Consider the following 19016-nt stretch of genomic DNA (forward strand, 5'->3'; position numbering starts at 1 on the left):
TATACTATATTAAAATATTTATCATTGTGCTATCAAATATTAACAATTTTTAAATCATCTGACTCAAGAAAACAAATAATACTACTTGTTTAACTTTTCATGAATTTCCTAATATTTAGTTGTTCAGAACTCTCCCATGAAACAGCACCAAAAATACTGAAGACCCTAGAAATTGTAGTCACTCTTTTTAAATTGAGCTCATTTGAAATGCACTAAGCTCACGTCTGTCACCACTGTTCACTTTGACTCTGCATGCAGAATCCTTGTTTTGCCATCTGCGTAAAGTTATGATCCTGCTTTGGTACAAGAGAATCTCAGAGTTGTTTGGTTTTCTCTACGTTAGTGGGTTTTTAAACTATTTTAAACTATGCTCACCCATCTGAAATTATGAGGCTTTAGTGAAAATCCAAGCAACTTGCTAGACTATAATGTGAATCATCTAACGATGGAAAGAGGAGAATACTGATCCCACAGATGTGCTACAGTTGCATGGCAGCCTAGTCCAGCCTAACTGCTGGCTGCCAGGGTTACATCACTCCTCAGCTGAGTGAGTTATGCTCTCTCAGGGTGCTCCTGCTTGCTCAATCCATTACTGATTCATATCACAGAACTAACACAGCAGAAAACTATTCTTCATTTTTGGTTAGTGTCCTGCTGAGTTAGATCCAAAATGGTTCAATGAAAGGTCAAAGAAGAGCCTGGGAGATTGCTAGGAGTGTGGGACTAAATAGCTGGAATTGGGAGAAGAGAGATTGCAGCACTTGCAATTAGAGCAATTTAGACAGCCATGGAATAGCAGCTTTGAAGCTGACACCTGGCCAAGATCAAGAGGAGAACAACCTCTTTGCGCCAATCCAGTCCTTCACCTTGCTCTGGAAAAATTGTTCTCTTGAAAGTCGTGTATAAATATTGCTACTGAACCATTTCTTTTCACTTTGGAGAAAGCGAGTCTGATCACCAGGTTATCGGAGTAAATCTCCTGAAGTGCAGAGCTGCAGACTGTGAAGAGCTTAGTGCCTCTTAATAAGGTGTTAACTATGCCAACTAGCCCCCTTTCTATGCCTCATTTCTCTGCTTGATTTATGACCTGTTATTTTCTCCAGTTTCCCCACACACAAGTGTTACCTAATTCACAGTATCCATCTTTTTCACAGAAGCCTTCCTTTCAGCACAGAGACACTGGTATGTCCTTGAGCTCTCTCCAAAGCCCCTCTAGTCTACTCCTTCTGCAGGTTCTTCTATTTCCACGATATTCCACACGCTTTGTAGGTAGCAGTACTAACCATAGCTTGAGACTTGATCCTCAACCTAGACATGCCACGGGAGCTATATAGATCTGTATAATAACTATATAGAGAAAGTATCCTATGTTTTTGTCTTGTTCTGTGTGCTCTTCATAGAGGAAAGATGCTTCAGTTCATCATGTGATTAACATAGTGTTTGTGTTCTGATATGTTTATTCTGACTAAAATATCCTCTCCCCATAGAGATATCAACCTTCTTCTTCAAATCCAGTATCTCATTAAAAAATAATGCCATTCCATGATAGTCATACTTCAGTGAGCAATTTTCTATGTACCTCTGTATCTGTATGGTTATTCTGCAGGTCATGTATTTGGGAATGAATGCATTAATATGCACATTCGTGTTGTCTTTTCTCAGGTTTAAAAGACCCAGGATATCAGTATGGCATTACACATGTGAGTCGTCAGCATGCTTCCCCTGAGGTGAGTGGAATCAGTGTTTTGCGTCATCTGAGAATCAGGCCCAATAACATGGTAATTTCGTTTGTAATCTTGCCTTGTTTGTCTTACATCTGTAAGCCATACTTTGCTTTGAGTTGCAGCAGTGGGATTTTGGATTGATTTAAGGAGAGTCGTTCTGGATTTAAATTTGGAGCCATATGAAGCAGAATCTGTTCTTCTTACATCCAAACCTCTATACACAAAATTTCTTCACTTTGCATAACAATCATGTAAGACAGGTATTGTGAAATCAGTGTTTCATATATAAGGATCAGGGGCAGATTGTTCCCTGAAGACAGCAGTGTTGAGCCCCATCACAACTTTATCATTTTCAATAAATTATTTCTACATCTATCTTCTTTCAAGCTCCAAGCATAGCAGTGCACTTACTAGCACCCATCCTGGCATGAAACACATCGGAATGGAGAGTACATACAGCACCTGTGCTGAGGGGAAATTCCACTGTATCCTGACCAGCTAAAAGCACTAAAATTGATACTGGTAAAAAGATGTATAAAGATATAAAAAAGATATAGATGGATTGTCTGTGGGTCCTCACACAGGCAGTTGCAAAGGTGAACTAGAAGGCAGGGTATTCCAGCTTTGAACTTCTATTTCTTTTTACAGAGTATAGTTCCCCAGGCACAAGTTCAATGTGTAGTCATTGAAGGACTCACAGGATACACCTGTGTACAAACATGTATAAAAGATCACTAACCTTCAATGGGGGAAACAATTACATTTATGTATTTAATCTGCCTAGAAAGAAGTGCATGATGTATTTTTTTCAAGACTTTTTTTTTTTTACAGAAATGGATGATAACATATCTTTTCTTGCTGAATTGTAAACACAAACTTCCAAAACCAAATGTTAATACAAGTTCCAGGGATGCAATTTCAAGTTTGATTTTCTTTGGCAGTTCAATCCGCTTTTTGATCAAATGCCTCGGATTCTAACATTTGTAACACGATAAAATACACACAAAAAAAGCTTATATTTAAATAATCACATAATAAGTTGAATGCACACTGTGACACAATATGAATTATCTAACAGGTTGCAGAGTAATAAAAGTTGAATTTGGAAGACAGATACAAGTGCTGAGTGCAGTTTGAGAACTGAAGAGAAGAGTATAATGCTTTGCCTGCTTTAATAAAAACTATTTAAAATTAACAAAAAAAGGGTAAAATAAAACCAACCATTCAGAGGCTGACATAAGGCATCTGGCTGAAAACTCATCTGCTAATTGTTTAAGATTTACACCATTGAACCAAGATGATTTAAAACAGTGATTCTCAATAAATAACGCACTGGTACAAGCTGCCATTGGTAACTCTTGTACTCTGTCTAGGCCTTTGTGGGGCTGCAGGCTCAACGTCTGTTTTGCTCACTGACTATGAAGGGAGACAGTGAATAATATTAATCATTGGACCTTCCCTCACCTTTTGCCCTGTGGGGTGATCACGCTTAATGAAAATCTGAACTGTGCTGGTAAACCAAGATTGGCAAGAGGGTCACTTTTTCTTTGCCCAATCGGAAAAATATGCAGTGGGGTTTGGAATCAGTTTTTGTGTGCGTGAAATTAAAAGGTGTTATTTTTAAATACTGCTGTATGTATGCAACAGAATTTAGTCACCTGAAATGTCAGGGCCAAGAAATACAAAAGATGCAAGGCTATAAGCAGTACACTGTGAAAACCAAATTAATGCTCCTGCTTAATATTTTGCCTTATCTTTTTTTTTGTTTGTTTGTTTTAAAAACTCTGGCAGTTCTTCTATGTGTAAATCTTTCTACTTTTTGTTACAGGTTTCTCTTATCACAAAGCACTTTCTTTAGTTTAAGACTGACCCAAAACAGCTGTAGTTGCTGCTTAAATTTCTTGCCAAGCTTGGAGTTTTTACTTATGTTTTTTATGTTCATTTTTAAAGGAAGTCATTCAATTTCTTTAAAATAGAAAAATGAAATATAGCTATGTATTTTCTCATGTTTCTGTAATTCTAAAAGGGTTTCGGGACCAGACTGTTCTGTTTTTAATTCATTCCTTGTGCTTTGATCTATGTATGCAGGCTGGTGAGAAAACCATTGTCGGTGTCTGGGAGGGAGGCGGAGAGCTAAACCCCAGCAGCTTCCCCGCACGCACAACGCCTGCAGCATGAATGGTTCTGGGGGAGGGCTTAGAAGTAGCACAAGGAACAGAAACATCTATTGTGTCTATTTTTCTGAGGGCAGCAAACCTTCCTGTACCAACCAGACCCTGCTGACCACTATGTCTATGCAGCATAAACCCTGAATTCAATAAGATAACAGCTGTTATCACGGTGCTTTTTATCTGGGAGGCAAAGCCTAGAATTGCATCTGACCTCTGTACGCAGAGAGATGCAAGTGATGAGCGCTCTGCCCAGATCCTCAAAGGTTTGAGCTGAAATCAGTAAGACCGAGGTACCTGAATGAATGCTTGTGAGGATAATGGCTTCTGTGTCTTTTGCCCACGTGTGGTATCAGATAGACTACGAGCAGTAATTTATCAAATGATATATCGTGAGCCTTAGAAAACACCACAAGACTTTTTCCCAAAAGGATTAGTAATATATAAAACTAAGCCACTTCATTTACTAAAACAATCATATAAGTAATTAAACTAGCTATGGTATAGATTTAACTTATTTATTTATAGGTCAAGCTTCTGGTTGCCTGAGGTCAATGATTTTTAGCAACAAAGCTCCATAAGAATAGATTTTCTTAATAATGCCAATAGGCTATGTAAAACAAAAAGTAAACACATATTAGTCTGTTGAGAGTGTGTGTGTATATCCATCTTTGCATATATACATTTCTGTACAGCACAAGCTCAGGGAAATAGATCAAAACCACACTCTACATGTCCAGACAAATAATCTTTTTGAGTTTTGCTCAAATTGCCACACTACAAAATTAAATTACTTGGAATTCTATTCCTCCATGAAAAGACTTGAAATGAGATTTATATCAGTGTGTGCTTGGTAAAATGTGGCAATTCAATGTCTGTTCTATAAAACTGACAACCGCATCTAGTTGTTTTTTTTTTTTTTCTGAATTTGATTAGATAATTTAGTCAAACTTGGAGAATATCTAACAGTTACACAATCAGACTGAGATTTGCTCAGAAAATTACAACACAGTGAAGGAAACTTAATTAGTTTTGTCAGCAAATATAAAGGCACTAGTTTGCATTTCCAGAATCTGTTTAAAGCTTTTATGAATACTCTGATTCAGCTAAAATCAGGCTAATTATATGTTGGGCTCAAAAAATCCTCATTAAAAGAACATTATTGGGGTTATAATCTTCAAACTTGAAGAGATAGGAAATACTGCATTTAATAAGCAATTGGTTTGACAAGCTGGTATATATATTATTATATTCATTATATGACTGTAAAATTTGCTCTGCAGTCCTCCAGACTTGTTAAATATCTCAGCTACTTAATATCTTTTTTAGACCCACTGTGTGGACATGGTGTTTACTGCACTTTATTCAAATTCTAATGTACAGAATCATACCAATTTCTACTACCCCCCGCCCCGGCTTCCTACCACTATAGTATCTCAGTACTTCACAAGTTCTAATGCTTATTTTGCCAGAACATAGGGTAAGGTACAGGAGTGGTGACAATCTCCTCCTACATAAGGGGTGCAAGGCAGAGGGATAGCCTATGATTTCTGAGTGCTTTTTGGAGATACCTAGGATCTGATTTTTCAAAATATTAATAATAGAGAACTCCGAGATTTGAAACACTACTTCACCTGCTTTGTGCTGCAACTGTAAGTGCTCAATAATTTTGTGAATCAGAACTCAAGTGCAAACATCCAGGAAATTGGAATACCGTTAACTACTACATGTGAAAAGTATGTTTTTAAAGAACCTGCCAAATATAAACAGGAGTTTCTGGCAGAAGCTGAGAAGGTCCAGTTTTCTCAGGAAACATTTAACTGTGTTGCCCATGCAAACTTCCTTTCTCTTCACATACTAGCTTCAATGCTAATTGGTTAATTATCACAATCTTTCCTGAAATTCTTTATTTATTGGTTTTCTTTCTAGATATATTTGGTGAATTGTCACAAGCCCAGATTTTCTACTTCAGAGGTACTCATCATTTGGAGAGACAGTGGTAATCTCTAACTTTATTGTTTGTGTTGTGGGTTTTTTAGGGTTTTTTTGTATGTTTGTTTTTTCAATTTATGATAGAAGATATGCATTTGTGTTAGAGCATTTGTGTGGCTATATGACCAATTTTATAATATTTGGCTAATCACTGTCAGTAATTAGATTCTCTCTTGTGTTTCTTGCTCTTAAAAATCAAAAGCAAGCTCTTGTGGAAATCTCTTTAATGTGTGTGTGGAAGAATGCTGAGAGGCAGGGAGAAAAGGTGAAAGAAAAACATGACAGGACTTTCCAGAGCTTCTGGAAGTAGATGATCAAAAGAGTTATACAGTGTAAATCTTAAGAATTTACTACAAAAGAAATTTCCAATAAAAGTCTAATCCTGTACATACCGATGTGGTATTTCCACTCGCATGTGTACAAGACTGGTTAACCAGAAGAGAAGCTGAATATACAACTAAGCATTGAAACAACATCTGCTCTAGCAATATTTACGCAAAATTTCAGCTCTTATTTTTAAGGTTGTTAAGTATACCTCAGTATTTTTACCTTTTGGCTTTTGTCTAGTTTTCACTAATTATAACAGATAATGAGCCAGTGTTTTGCAGTTTTATTGTCCAGGGACATAGTTTTAAGGTATGTAAGCATAGCTAAGTTGCTTAGGAAGCTGAAGTTTAGTACAGAAAAAAGTGAACATGCAGAGAAATCATCTTTTGTCTTTTAGTAAGAATTTTAAATTTGAAGTTAATACGCTCATGTTTTAGTACACAAAACTTATTTTACAGTTGGTAAGATGTGCATATTTACGTATTTCAGTGGGAGCTCCTCCAGGCGTTAGCAAGAGAGAGAGAGAGCAATGAAAGCACATTGAAATAAATGGATGGCACAGTCAATTTACTGTCCTCATCTGGGAGCCTCGGAAAAGGTTCAGGCAGTATGGCATTCTTATAGCTCGTAGAGAGTTTTGCTCATTTTCTGCTCTTTAGTAGCTGCATGTGATAGCATACAGATGCAGAGGCAGCAAAGTTGCAGGACAGGGGCGACTCCCAGAGTTACTTACGTTGACAGCCCAAGCTGTGCCAGATATATCCCGGCAGACATTTATCACATTTAGGCCCTGATGTTCCCTCCTTACACTCACAAAATCCTCTGTCATTACAGCGATCATGGACTGAACCAAAAGGGTTACAATAACAGTCTGCAGAAACAAGACAACACATACACACCGGATTCAGATCTACATAACGGCGATAATTCATTCAATACCAACAAAGGGTGCATTTCCAGTGCCACAGGTAAAGGAAGACTGTCTATGAAGGATCTGTAGAGTAGTGAATATAATGCTATAGGTCCGTTTATTTGTTTGCGTATGTCATTTCAGGAAGAGACATTTTATGATGTAAAGAGAAAAAGTAAACAGAAAAGATATAAAGGCAGAAGATTCCATATTCTTTGAGGATAAGTGATTGTAACAAATTCTGTTTTGGTACGAATGTGTTTGACAATTTAATGAACATTAGAAAAACTTCGTATAGTATGGATATATCAGCGTGCCATCAGGGTGAAATATTTCCCATTATTAAAATAGGCTTATCTGTATTACTCAATATTTTCAGAAGTGCTGAATGTCTTTACAGGGCTATATAAATGCACTTTGCTTATTTCCAAGATAGTCTTCCTTTATAGTTTTGAGCAGAATAATAATTTATACGGATATCTGCCATTAAATTGATGAGATTGTGTTTATCAGTGATGTTAATAAACCTTTTACATACTGCACAATGAAAAGCTTGAGGTGAGCAATAATGTAATGCAAAATTTATCAGAACTGGCTTTACACTGCCATTTTCATTTCTCTCACCTCCCAATGGGCAGATGTTTCCATGCAATGAGGCTCATTCCCCACTGTATATTTTCCACGTGTGTTCACTTAATTAAAGAATGACTAGGGTAACTCATTTCCTCTCACAACACTCACTGTATTGTTCATTCACAGCCCTTGTCTTTAATGTGATTACAATATCTGTGTTCAGCTTTCAGCTAGCTGAACAAAGAAGACAAGACAGTAGCTAGCAGAGCTAATTTTTGGCACTCCTGTTCTTCAGTTAATTTATTTTTTTTTTTTTTTTTTTAAATGAAAGGCTGTATCTTATTTGTATGTAGACCCATGTAGACCCAGAGTAACTCCACTGTCAACTGAGACCACAGACACGTTTTGGCAGCATCTGATCTCTGCTGCTGTTGAACACAAAAGATATATGAATCGATTTCTGAATCTGGGCAACCTGCTGGGAGTTTGGCTTTGTATGCCTGTGAATCAGTGCTACTTCGATAACTATCTTTGGCAATTGTTCCTCAACATTAGGTTAAACCTCAGCGATATTGTAAATGACAAAATGGAGTTGAACTAGGAAGTAAAATAATAATTAAAAAAAACTAAAGGAAAAACTGTAACAGGAAAAAAGTTACCAGGAAGACATTTATCATCTTTTGTCTCAGTGTTTATTAACTATAAATTACAGATGGCACTTTGAACATTTGGCATGCTGAAGAATAGTTACCTTTGGCAAACAGAATACCACAATAATAATAGAGTCAATTAGCTACATTAATTAATGAAGTTGAAAACTGACACACCAAAAATACTGTGCAAGGCTGAGCAAAAATATAGCACAGTGAGTGCCATTTGAAAAGTTGGCAATTCGGATGTTAATCAGATGTATGAAATGTTTATGTAAACAGGCATAGAACATATTGAATGTTCTGCATACATATTGAATGCAGGAACTAAAATCTGCTTGAAGAGTGTTTGTAGGAAGCCTTGAAAGACAAAACGCTTGGAATTACATTAGAATCAGAGGGCCCAATTCTTGTACATTACAAATGGCTTAGTTGGACGTAATGGAGTCACTGTGATTTAAACAAGTGTTTGTGGAAGAAATCTATGTCCTATGATACTGAATGTTTATATATACATAATATTATGTTTTACAGAGAACAAGAACCTGACTCTGAATCAGTGAAAGCTTTCCTACTGAACTCTATTATATAAATATGTAAGAAGTACCAGGCCCGTATTGTGCTGTTTAAGGGAGAGTTGAGTGGAAACAAAACTTTAAGCTAGGCCTTTTTACAAAAGTAGTAGACCAAATCAGAACACCACACAGACCCAGAAATCTTTAGTAACTGGATCTATCCTCCATCCTTCCCAATACACAATTAATACTGTAGATATACAACCTACAGAGGACCACTGAACATCCAAGCTCATTGTCCAACACAGTATCACAGACACTTCCCAAGACCTGCCAAATACTTAGGACATTAAAAAGCTCAGAAGCCACAATTCTAGTGTGCCACAGGGACGCAGGCAGTATCTCTGATGCTCTTACAACAGGGCATTAAATAACATTCCTGGATCGTTCTAATAAGCAGACCACACACCAGGTTCCAGTGTGGGGAACAAAACCCCCCAAATCTGAACTGGGAAGGAATTTTCCTCCTAACCTCCATCTGTTGACTATTTGAAGGATGGGAAGATGACAGTAGAAGTCATCTATTCACTGAGATTCACTATATCAGTGTGATGCTGCCAACAAAACACAATGAAAATAAGTAAAAAAGAAGGTTGGGAAAATGGGCTGAAGCTTGCAGGCTTGCTGCTTATCAGTCTGGGTCGACAGTGATACAGGACAACCCTCAGGGTTCACTTAACCATTAATCATTAGGGTTTCTAAAGGTCTCATAGGTGTTAACTGAAGCTTTAAGCCTAAGTGACTGCGATGTTAACTTTCTTATAGGTGTGAAAATAATTACTGTTTCAGTATTTATGTTGTAAGGCAAAGGAAATGTTTTATTACTCTGGGTCTACTTGGTGATTTCCATGCTTGCCAGTGTGTGTATTCACTGAAATAAAAAGTCACTAGGACTTTATCAAGACCTTGTAAAAATAAAACGCTCCTCAAGATGTTAAATTCTTTTTCACCGTGTATGCATGTCAAGTGAATGGTTTTTAACTTTAAAATACCTTGATTTGTTTAGAAACTGCAGTTGCCCATATAAGATAATTTTGCAGTTAACTGACAAATCCACAAATTTTTGATATTTCGTTTTAGGAAATCAAATTGATTTTGCTTCTAAAGAAATTAAGGGCACAAGAAATTAGATTTAAGTCCACTGTATAATGCATTGGATTTGGTTCACTGGTAAAAACCTTCTCAGTATTTCAGTTCTTTGTAGCTTGTCAATTTTAAAAATGAAACATTTTACATTTTCTCCATTTAGTTAACATTGGCTAAGATTCACAGATTTGTTATCCATATACTTACCATATATATTTATGAAAACTATATAAGTAGTTTTGATAAATCAGAGTTAAAGCCCTGTTAGCTGCCATAAAACTAGCTTATCCAAACATTTTTTACTTTTCTACATATATGGCTGAAGAGGAAAGAATTAGCCTGGAAAAATGAACCTTTCATATGAGGATAAGACTTGCACATGTCACTGGAAATCTGCTTATTAAAATGTTCATGCCAACATTCCACTCATACTTAAAACCCCAAACACTGCTTTTAAACTCAGAGAAAAGAGAAATGAGCATTTCCAATAGAGCAAGACTCTTTGTGCTTGACCCAGAAGGATGGTGAATCATTCAGCTCTCTCAGAGGTGAAAATACCCTACACTTCGCAGGACTAGATCGTAGGAGCCCCAGTTCCTAAGCACTCTAAGCACAAACTTCTCTGTTTTCTGAAAAGTGCTTAGGTATCTGCTTCACTTCACTGACTTTAAACAAGTAGTAGTATGAAAGTCTTAAATTGGCAAATCAGCTAGGATACGTACATTTTGTATGCAGTATGATCACTACGATCCTGAGAATGGTCTTAGTCCTACAACAATCTTCTTTATTTAAAACAAATTACCTAGTATGTAGCAAACCGGGGTTTGATCCTATCTTCATCTCATATGGTGCAATTCTCATGGGAGCCCAAGAGAATTCTGCTTGCGTTAAGGCGGGAAGGTCAACAAATGCATCATATTGCCTTTTTTTATTATTTTTTTTTTTTTTTTAAAGACTCTTGTTAAATGTAAGGTTTTGTCATTTTATTTCTGCAGAGTCTGGGCAATTTCAAAGTGCACAGTTGTCTTACTAAGATTTCTAAATACATCACTTGCAAACTAATTTAAAATTTACTTACTTTTGACTCCTGGTTTAGTAACTTCCTTGTCTTGCATAGCTACAGCTGTTGTCTTAGCATTTCAGTGTACATGGGAAAACAGTTTACCGAATGAGCTGATGAAAAATCCCAAACAGGGTAATGTGGTGTCATATTCATTAGGCCTATTTAGGCAGCTGAAATCATACAGCCCTGATGTCATACTGATTATGTCTGTCATCTACATCAAACAAATACGAAGGACAGTGGGTTTTTTTCCAAGAACATTTGATTGGGTTAATCTCCTCAGCACAGTCATACAAAATCATGACTTGACTACTAAAGTTCTTATTATCTCAGACTAATTAATGTCAAAAAAGAGCATGCGTTTTCTGAATATGTTGCCAAGCAAAGTTAAAGGAAGGACACGTGAAATGCAGTGCGTGGATGGATCTGGGTGTTTATCACGAAATAAAATGTAAACCTGTCAAGCTGCAGACTGAAACAAATAGCAGCAACCTAAATAGTTTCTGGCTTGAATCTCAGCAATGGATTAAAAAGAATATTAAAATATAAGTTATACACCCATAATCTATTTTGGCACGGAAAAAAAAAATCATAACTACTCTTTCGTTTTCCTTCCTGGAAAACAGAAAAAAAAAAACCACAATGGAAATCTGGAACAGGTTCTACTGATGCTTATGTCTATAAGAAACATTATATAATAAATTTTCCAGCTCTGTTATTAGAACAGTGCCTTTTGTGGCTATCTCTAAACTACTGCCCATTGTATGAGGCTTCCTTTATTGACTACATTCCATCTTCACCTAAAGTGTCCTAACTTTTGCTATATACTCTCTGTGGTGACATGAGAACAATGCATATTCTTCTAGTGTGATGAAGATCTTGTATTTTCCCCTAATATGCTTTTTTAATTATGTTCTGACGTTTTCTTTAATTCTGCATTTTGGATGTTTATAGCAGGTGCTAGGTCTAAAGCACTATTTTCACCTAGAAATCTCTTTTCTAAATTGACATAATGTCAAACTGATTTGACAAATTCTGCTCTTAAACACATGGGCATAATCTGAGTTTCTCCTCTAAGGAGAAGAGGGGAGGTAACACTGCATTTACAGCCCTGTGTCTGGGAGCAGAGTTAGCTGCAACATGTTTTAATGGAATTTAAGTGAATAAAAGAGGTTCATAAACACCACTCCCCATGTCCTGTTGATGCAGCTGGCAACTTTTGTAGGTCTCCAGGCAAGTATTCAAGAGTCTGTACTAATAATTCCGAAAGTTAGACTGGGAACAGGTATTTATGGCTCAACCTTTCAGTTTTCACATGCACAACTCCAGTGCGGCTCCCTCCTGCAGAAGGACAGCACAGTCGGTTTCTCAGGGGCTTCCCAGGAAAGTCTTCCCAGGACCCTTAACCAGGGAGATTCATCATCATATATGGACTCAAAATACCTCCTTGGGGCTACAAGGGGCAATGGAAATGAGGTGAAAAGTCTACACAGATGTTCTTATCCATTGAAAAAGCTCATTCTGGCTCAACTGGCAAGTAAGCAGCAGTGGTCCCTAGCAGGTGCCAGTAGCTGAAAAAGCACAGAAGAAAAGCCACAGTTATCCCGGGACTGACCTATGCACACATTTTCATCGTCCAGCTCTGCAGAAGCATTTCTGAAGTAGCCCAGCCTGCATAACTCACAGTGCTGACCTCTAGTGTTGTGCTTACAGCTCACGCAAATGACTGTATTGAGCAGCTCGATGTAACTGCACCGGTTGGAGTGCCCGAAGCATTCACAGTCTTTCAAGGAAGAACAGAAATGTATACCAAATGTATACAGCAGCAGAGTAATAGCACATTACATGCTTAGTAAAAATGAACCATGAATAGAAGTATGAATGAATGGCACATACATGTTAATCAATGTAACATGGACAGCAGCAGATGTTTATCTGCAATGAGAGTGAAGTTGGTTTCAGGCAGGTTAGCGTGACCCGACGACCATGGCATGACGTCGAAGGTTGGCTGTTGTTGGCAGACCTGATGGAACTGAAGCATTTGCAGTTGTAAACCTTTCAGGGGTACTGGAGGCTGTTTCCGCTGACAGAAATGCACATCTTTTTGCACATTTGAGATGAGTATAAATCAAGACATGGGAAAAACTTCCTCATATTAAAAATATTAAATACAGTAGACAAAACTGTCAAACTTCATCATACTTAATTCCACAACTGTAAGCAAAATAAAAGCTTTGTTCTGACGTAAATGATGAGTATTCAAAAATACTACTGAACTCAGGGTACTGTAACTGGTAGACACCTTGGGAACCAGACTGTTTTATTTCAAGACCAAACAAATCTCTAGTTTGACAATTTTGGCCAGCACCTCCTAAAACAATTAACAGAGAAGAAAAGGAGAGAAGAGAGGTGTTATTTAAGAGCTACTTCTACTGTACTTCTGGGGTAAGCATTAACCCATTTTTACATGCCGAGATAAAAAACAAGTGGGCCAAAAAAAATAATGAAAATTCTGAAATGTGTACTGAACAGAAAGCGTGCTTATGGCAGCCATCTGCAATGCAACCAGCATGACGGCCACTTCTTAAAAACCCCTTCATTAAACACAGAACGCTAGTGCCTTTTAGTCTTTAATCACAAGCGATGCTTGATTTCCTACAGAAAGAAGTAGGAATTAGACACATATCGATATCATTATAGAAGGCACAACTATGCTTTGTGTAGAAAGCTCGTGTAAGTCTGATCACTCAACTCTGAGATTAATAGCTCAGAATGAATGCAGGAAAGGTTATTAGGATGAGCAAAGAAGTAGAAAGTCTATTTAAAAAGTGAAGACTAGGACAATTTGGCTTGTTTAGTCCAGGAAACTGAAGACGGGGGATATCACTGGGCTATAAATACATCAAGGAGATAGCCTTCTGCCATCCTAAGTGAATGTCTGCATTAATGGGCAACACTGGCACAAGAACAAATGGGTGTTAACTGGCCATTGAGAAATTTCAGCTGGAAATTAGGAGATGGTATCTAGCCATTAAGGGCACTGTGGTTCTTGAACATTTCCAATTTGTAGTAAAAACACTGATGCTTTAAAGATGTAGTTTATTCACTTGTGAAAGTTATGCTTCCCAGAGTAATGGAGTACTAGATGCAATGACTTGGAAGGGCTTCAAGGTCTTGAAGTTAACTTAGCCTGTCATTAGATAAAGCTATAGAATAGGGTCTAAAATGTTTCCATACCAGACAGGGGCCAAGTCCCCTATGCTGCCCTTCTTATGGTATGCTACTGATTATGGTAGGGCACCTAATGAGCCCACTGATTGTTGGCATAGGGCATCAGATAGAATATTTGTGCCTGCCTGTACTTTTATAAAGAAACAGCAATATTGGTACATGTTTACGAGTATGTTATGCGCATCTAATACGTATATGTTTCTTTGACTGTTGCCTGATGCAGTGGACTGTAAATAGATAGCATCTCTTCTTATGCCATACAACGCTTAGCACAACATATGTTTCAGTGTTGAGAACTGCTTTTCTGCTGCCTGGAAACATTAATTCAATTTACATATAGACATTTAGTTAACATAGATGTGTTCTTGTTCTCTTCGATGTTATAATGCTAAACTCATCTTTTGTGGTTTGTTCCAATCTGATAATTTTGATGCTTATAACTGCTGGAGTACAGTAAAACGTTTGGTGCATCAGTTTCAGTATGTCATCACTTGACATAATTGAGATGGGAGGAAAAAAGTGTTAATGTGTGTTGTCTTTTGCAGCTGGTCAGTATGATTCAGCATCTTAGCCAGCCACTCAGCAGCACTTCTCCCCTAGTACAACTATCTTTCTTGATTGCAAACTGCCTGTGTGGGGCAGAGGCAATAGAGGTAAAAGTGGAAACCAGCACTAGCAAACAGGTGTCACAGGGAAAATTGTTACAATTGTAAGCTTTTATGTGTTTGATTTTTTTAAATAAGAAAGACTGGCTAGTGATAAGCAAACTGATCCTTCTGAATCTGAGATTCAGAAGCAATGGTGTCTTAGTCTCTCTGTCTGACAAAGGAGCTGCCTTCTGCTACCGTTAGACAATTTGTTTTGGTGACATGATACTGAACTGGTATGTTTGTCAGACTTGTGGCTAAACATCACGCTGTAGGTGAATTTACAGGAAATAAATTTGCCTTGTTTTTTGAATCAGTAACAGGAAGCAGAATACATTTTTATGTTTCAAAAATATGCAAGTCTATAAAGAAGTGCCAGTAATTCAGACTATGCTACATCATCTTTTGTGTTTAAAGTAACAGAAAGAAATTGAGAATGTTCTGTGAATGAATGACTGTGTTGCTTCCACTGAAATTGTGGTATGACCTTAAATAATATTACTACTACACATAATTAGCCATTACAAAAGCACAGGAAACAAAGCTGCACGTAAAGTAATTCACTCTAACAAGGCTTGCTTAAAGTTATGATTTGGACTGAAGAAACGTAATAATTATGAAGGATCTAGTTTGATGTACACATATGCTCCTAAACACATGCAGAAGGACTACCCAAGTTCAGATGTGGCTCATCAACATTAAAGGTAAACAATAAGACCAATTCTTTATACTTGGTTGCGTTCCTATAGGTACTGCTCTTTGTAACAACTGTGCTGTGTGAAGGAAAGCCTTTGTCTCAGTTAACTATGATATTGGAAAGCTCTAGGAATCTTGATCATCAGACTGGTAAATGTTACATTGCATAGGAGAAAACAAATTAACTCAAAACCAGTCTAACATCTGATCAAAGATTAGCAGTGATGCAAAGGGGGAAAAAAAAAAAGGCATGACAAGTAACAAGTCAATCGATTTTTTGCTAATTTTTGCTTTCCCACTGTGATAGTTTGATGTGTGGGGGGGTGTTCTGGTGGCAGGGGAGGGGATTTGCTCCCTGTGCCACCAGATCTGAGTCCCATCCCCCCCGGGGGAGGTTGAGCCAAGGCGGCGCCTCTGCGAATTGCCCTATTTAAGTTGGGACAAAGGGGCGGGAAAGGCTTTTTGCTCAGGAGCGAGGAGAGAGCAGGAGGGCGCTGCCCTCGCTCCCGGCTCCCGGCCGAGCGGCCGCTCGGGCCCGGGCCGGCGCCATGTGCTCAAGATGGCGCCGGGGGAGCCGCATGGGGGACTCGGTAAGCGCCCCACTCCCGGGGTGCCCGCCGGGCCGAGCTTCCCCAGAGAGGATTAATATCTAAGAGAAAACAACCACAACGACCGGGTCAGCAAAGATGGAGCGGGAGGAGGTGTGCTGGAGCTGAGGCTTCCCTTGCAAATCGGTGTGAGATGGCAGGCGGCCCCCCTGCAGCCAGGGTGTACTCGGCGGAGCAGCGACCCACTCGTGGCCTGTGGAGAAACCCACGTCGGGAAGGAGATGCCTGAGCCCAGGAGAGGTCGTGGAGCAGGGGATGCGCGACCAGGTACTGTTGATAATGGGGCATGGAATGCACGACGAGGTCGTGGAGGCATCTGGAGACCGTGGGACGACCCACGCCGACGCGAGTGGCAGCAGCTCCCTAAGAGGCCGAGACTGGTAAAGCCCGAACTGGTGCGATCCATGGGGAGGATTGCAATCCTGCGGGCAGGACTTACTTTGGAAAAGTTTGGGGACTTTTTCTTTGTGAGTAGGGGATCCACCGAAGCAAGGGAAAAATGGTGTAAAGACTCCTCCTCCTTTAAGAAAGGAGCGGCAGTGAACAACATGGATGAACTGACCTGTACTCCCCCATTCCCTGTCTCCCTGCGCCGCTGGGGGGAAGACAGAGCCAGGAACGAAAGGAAAATAGGGGGTGGGGAGGTGTTGTTTTAAGATCGGGCCTTGTTTTCTCTTTCTCCTCTCAAGTAACCGGTTTCGTTCCCTTTTGTCTTTTGTTTAGTAACTGTTAATAAATTGTTTTGTTTTTTTATGAAGAAAGCCTGAGTCATGTTTTGCCCGAGACCATGGTTGGTGGGTGCTCCCTTTTTCGGTTCTTGTCTCGACCCTCAGTCCAAAAAAAAAAAAAACCACGACAATTTTGGCGCCCAACGTGGGGCTGAGGAATTCGAGATAGGAATAGTGATTGGGAGAGGTAACGGGCAAAACATGGACTCCAGAGTGGTGAAAACAGAGGGACCTTGGGAAACTTTGATTGTTGTGTTTGGTGAAGGGACTAGGGGTGGATTGTTTGTGAAATGTGTGTTCTTGTTCAATGTTTTAAGTGAAGTTGTGCCTAAATAGGGAATTCGCAGAGGCGAGGGGTGGAATGTGATAGTTTGATGTGTGGGGGGGTGTTCTGGTGGCAGGGGAGGGGATTTGCTCCCTGTGCCACCAGATCTGAGTCCCATCCCCCCCGGGGGAGGTTGAGCCAAGGCGGCGCCTCTGCGAATTGCCCTATTTAAGTTGGGACAAAGGGGCGGGAAAGGCTTTTTGCTCAGGAGCGAGGAGAGAGCAGGAGGGCGCTGCCCTCGCTCCCGGCTCCCGGCCGAGCGGCCGCTCGGGCCCGGGCCGGCGCCATGTGCTCAAGATGGCGCCGGGGGAGCCGCATGGGGGACTCGGTAAGCGCCCCACTCCCGGGGTGCCCGCCGGGCCGAGCTTCCCCAGAGAGGATTAATATCTAAGAGAAAACAACCACAACGACCGGGTCAGCAAAGATGGAGCGGGAGGAGGTGTGCTGGAGCTGAGGCTTCCCTTGCAAATCGGTGTGAGATGGCAGGCGGCCCCCCTGCAGCCAGGGTGTACTCGGCGGAGCAGCGACCCACTCGTGGCCTGTGGAGAAACCCACGTCGGGAAGGAGATGCCTGAGCCCAGGAGAGGTCGTGGAGCAGGGGATGCGCGACCAGGTACTGTTGATAATGGGGCATGGAATGCACGACGAGGTCGTGGAGGCATCTGGAGACCGTGGGACGACCCACGCCGACGCGAGTGGCAGCAGCTCCCTAAGAGGCCGAGACTGGTAAAGCCCGAACTGGTGCGATCCATGGGGAGGATTGCAATCCTGCGGGCAGGACTTACTTTGGAAAAGTTTGGGGACTTTTTCTTTGTGAGTAGGGGATCCACCGAAGCAAGGGAAAAATGGTGTAAAGACTCCTCCTCCTTTAAGAAAGGAGCGGCAGTGAACAACATGGATGAACTGACCTGTACTCCCCCATTCCCTGTCTCCCTGCGCCGCTGGGGGGAAGACAGAGCCAGGAACGAAAGGAAAATAGGGGGTGGGGAGGTGTTGTTTTAAGATCGGGCCTTGTTTTCTCTTTCTCCTCTCAAGTAACCGGTTTCGTTCCCTTTTGTCTTTTGTTTAGTAACTGTTAATAAATTGTTTTGTTTTTTTATGAAGAAAGCCTGAGTCATGTTTTGCCCGAGACCATGGTTGGTGGGTGCTCCCTTTTTCGGTTCTTGTCTCGACCCTCAGTCCAAAAAAAAAAAAACCACGACACCCACCCCCATTTTGCAAATGCAATAATATGAACTTATTTTGCTTCCTGCTGTTGGCCTGATCAGTGAATCATTTTTACATCTTCTCTATGCTTATAAAAAAAAGCTATGTAAAGGGTCCTTTTGTGATTGAAATGGAATTTTTGTCTCCGCTGGCTACATGAGGTGCTACCTTAAACCAGTCAAACGTAACATGTAGAATTGCATTCAGCATTGTGCCAGCTGGGAAGCTAATACCTGTCAATGCTGCGTGGACTTTCTAGCTTATGTGGTTCACCTCAACCAGCGCACCAAGACCAGAAAGTAGCCTGCTTATCAAACTTGTCAGGGGCACAGCTCAAGGTTTTTAGGCACATGTCTCTGACCAGCATCCAACCACTTTTGTGCAATCATTGAAAGAGATGGAGGAAAGTATCAAAATCAGGCTGCAAATGGTTTACCAACAATTAAATGACATGAGCTTATAGTGTTGGAAAATGCTGCTTTTGGTTCTGAGTACCACGTGTCAGAA

At 40.0% G+C, this 19016-nt stretch overlaps 1 protein-coding gene across 1 annotated transcript in view; it reads right to left on the bottom strand.

Annotated features, from left to right (window-relative positions):
* NTNG1 (netrin G1) overlaps nt 1-19016 on the bottom strand; it is a 160016-nt gene that overhangs the window by 19001 nt on the left and 121999 nt on the right. The window contains exons 7-8 of the mRNA XM_086617725.1: nt 12684-12851; nt 6945-7082 (exon numbers count right to left, since the gene is read on the bottom strand). Of these exons, the coding sequence (XP_086473851.1) occupies nt 6945-7082; nt 12684-12851 (306 nt within the window). The remainder of the gene's footprint in view (nt 1-6944; nt 7083-12683; nt 12852-19016) is intronic.

This window comes from Tauraco erythrolophus, chromosome 10, assembly GCF_009769465.1.
Source record: "Tauraco erythrolophus isolate bTauEry1 chromosome 10, bTauEry1.pri, whole genome shotgun sequence".
Lineage (NCBI taxonomy): Eukaryota > Metazoa > Chordata > Aves > Musophagiformes > Musophagidae > Tauraco > Tauraco erythrolophus.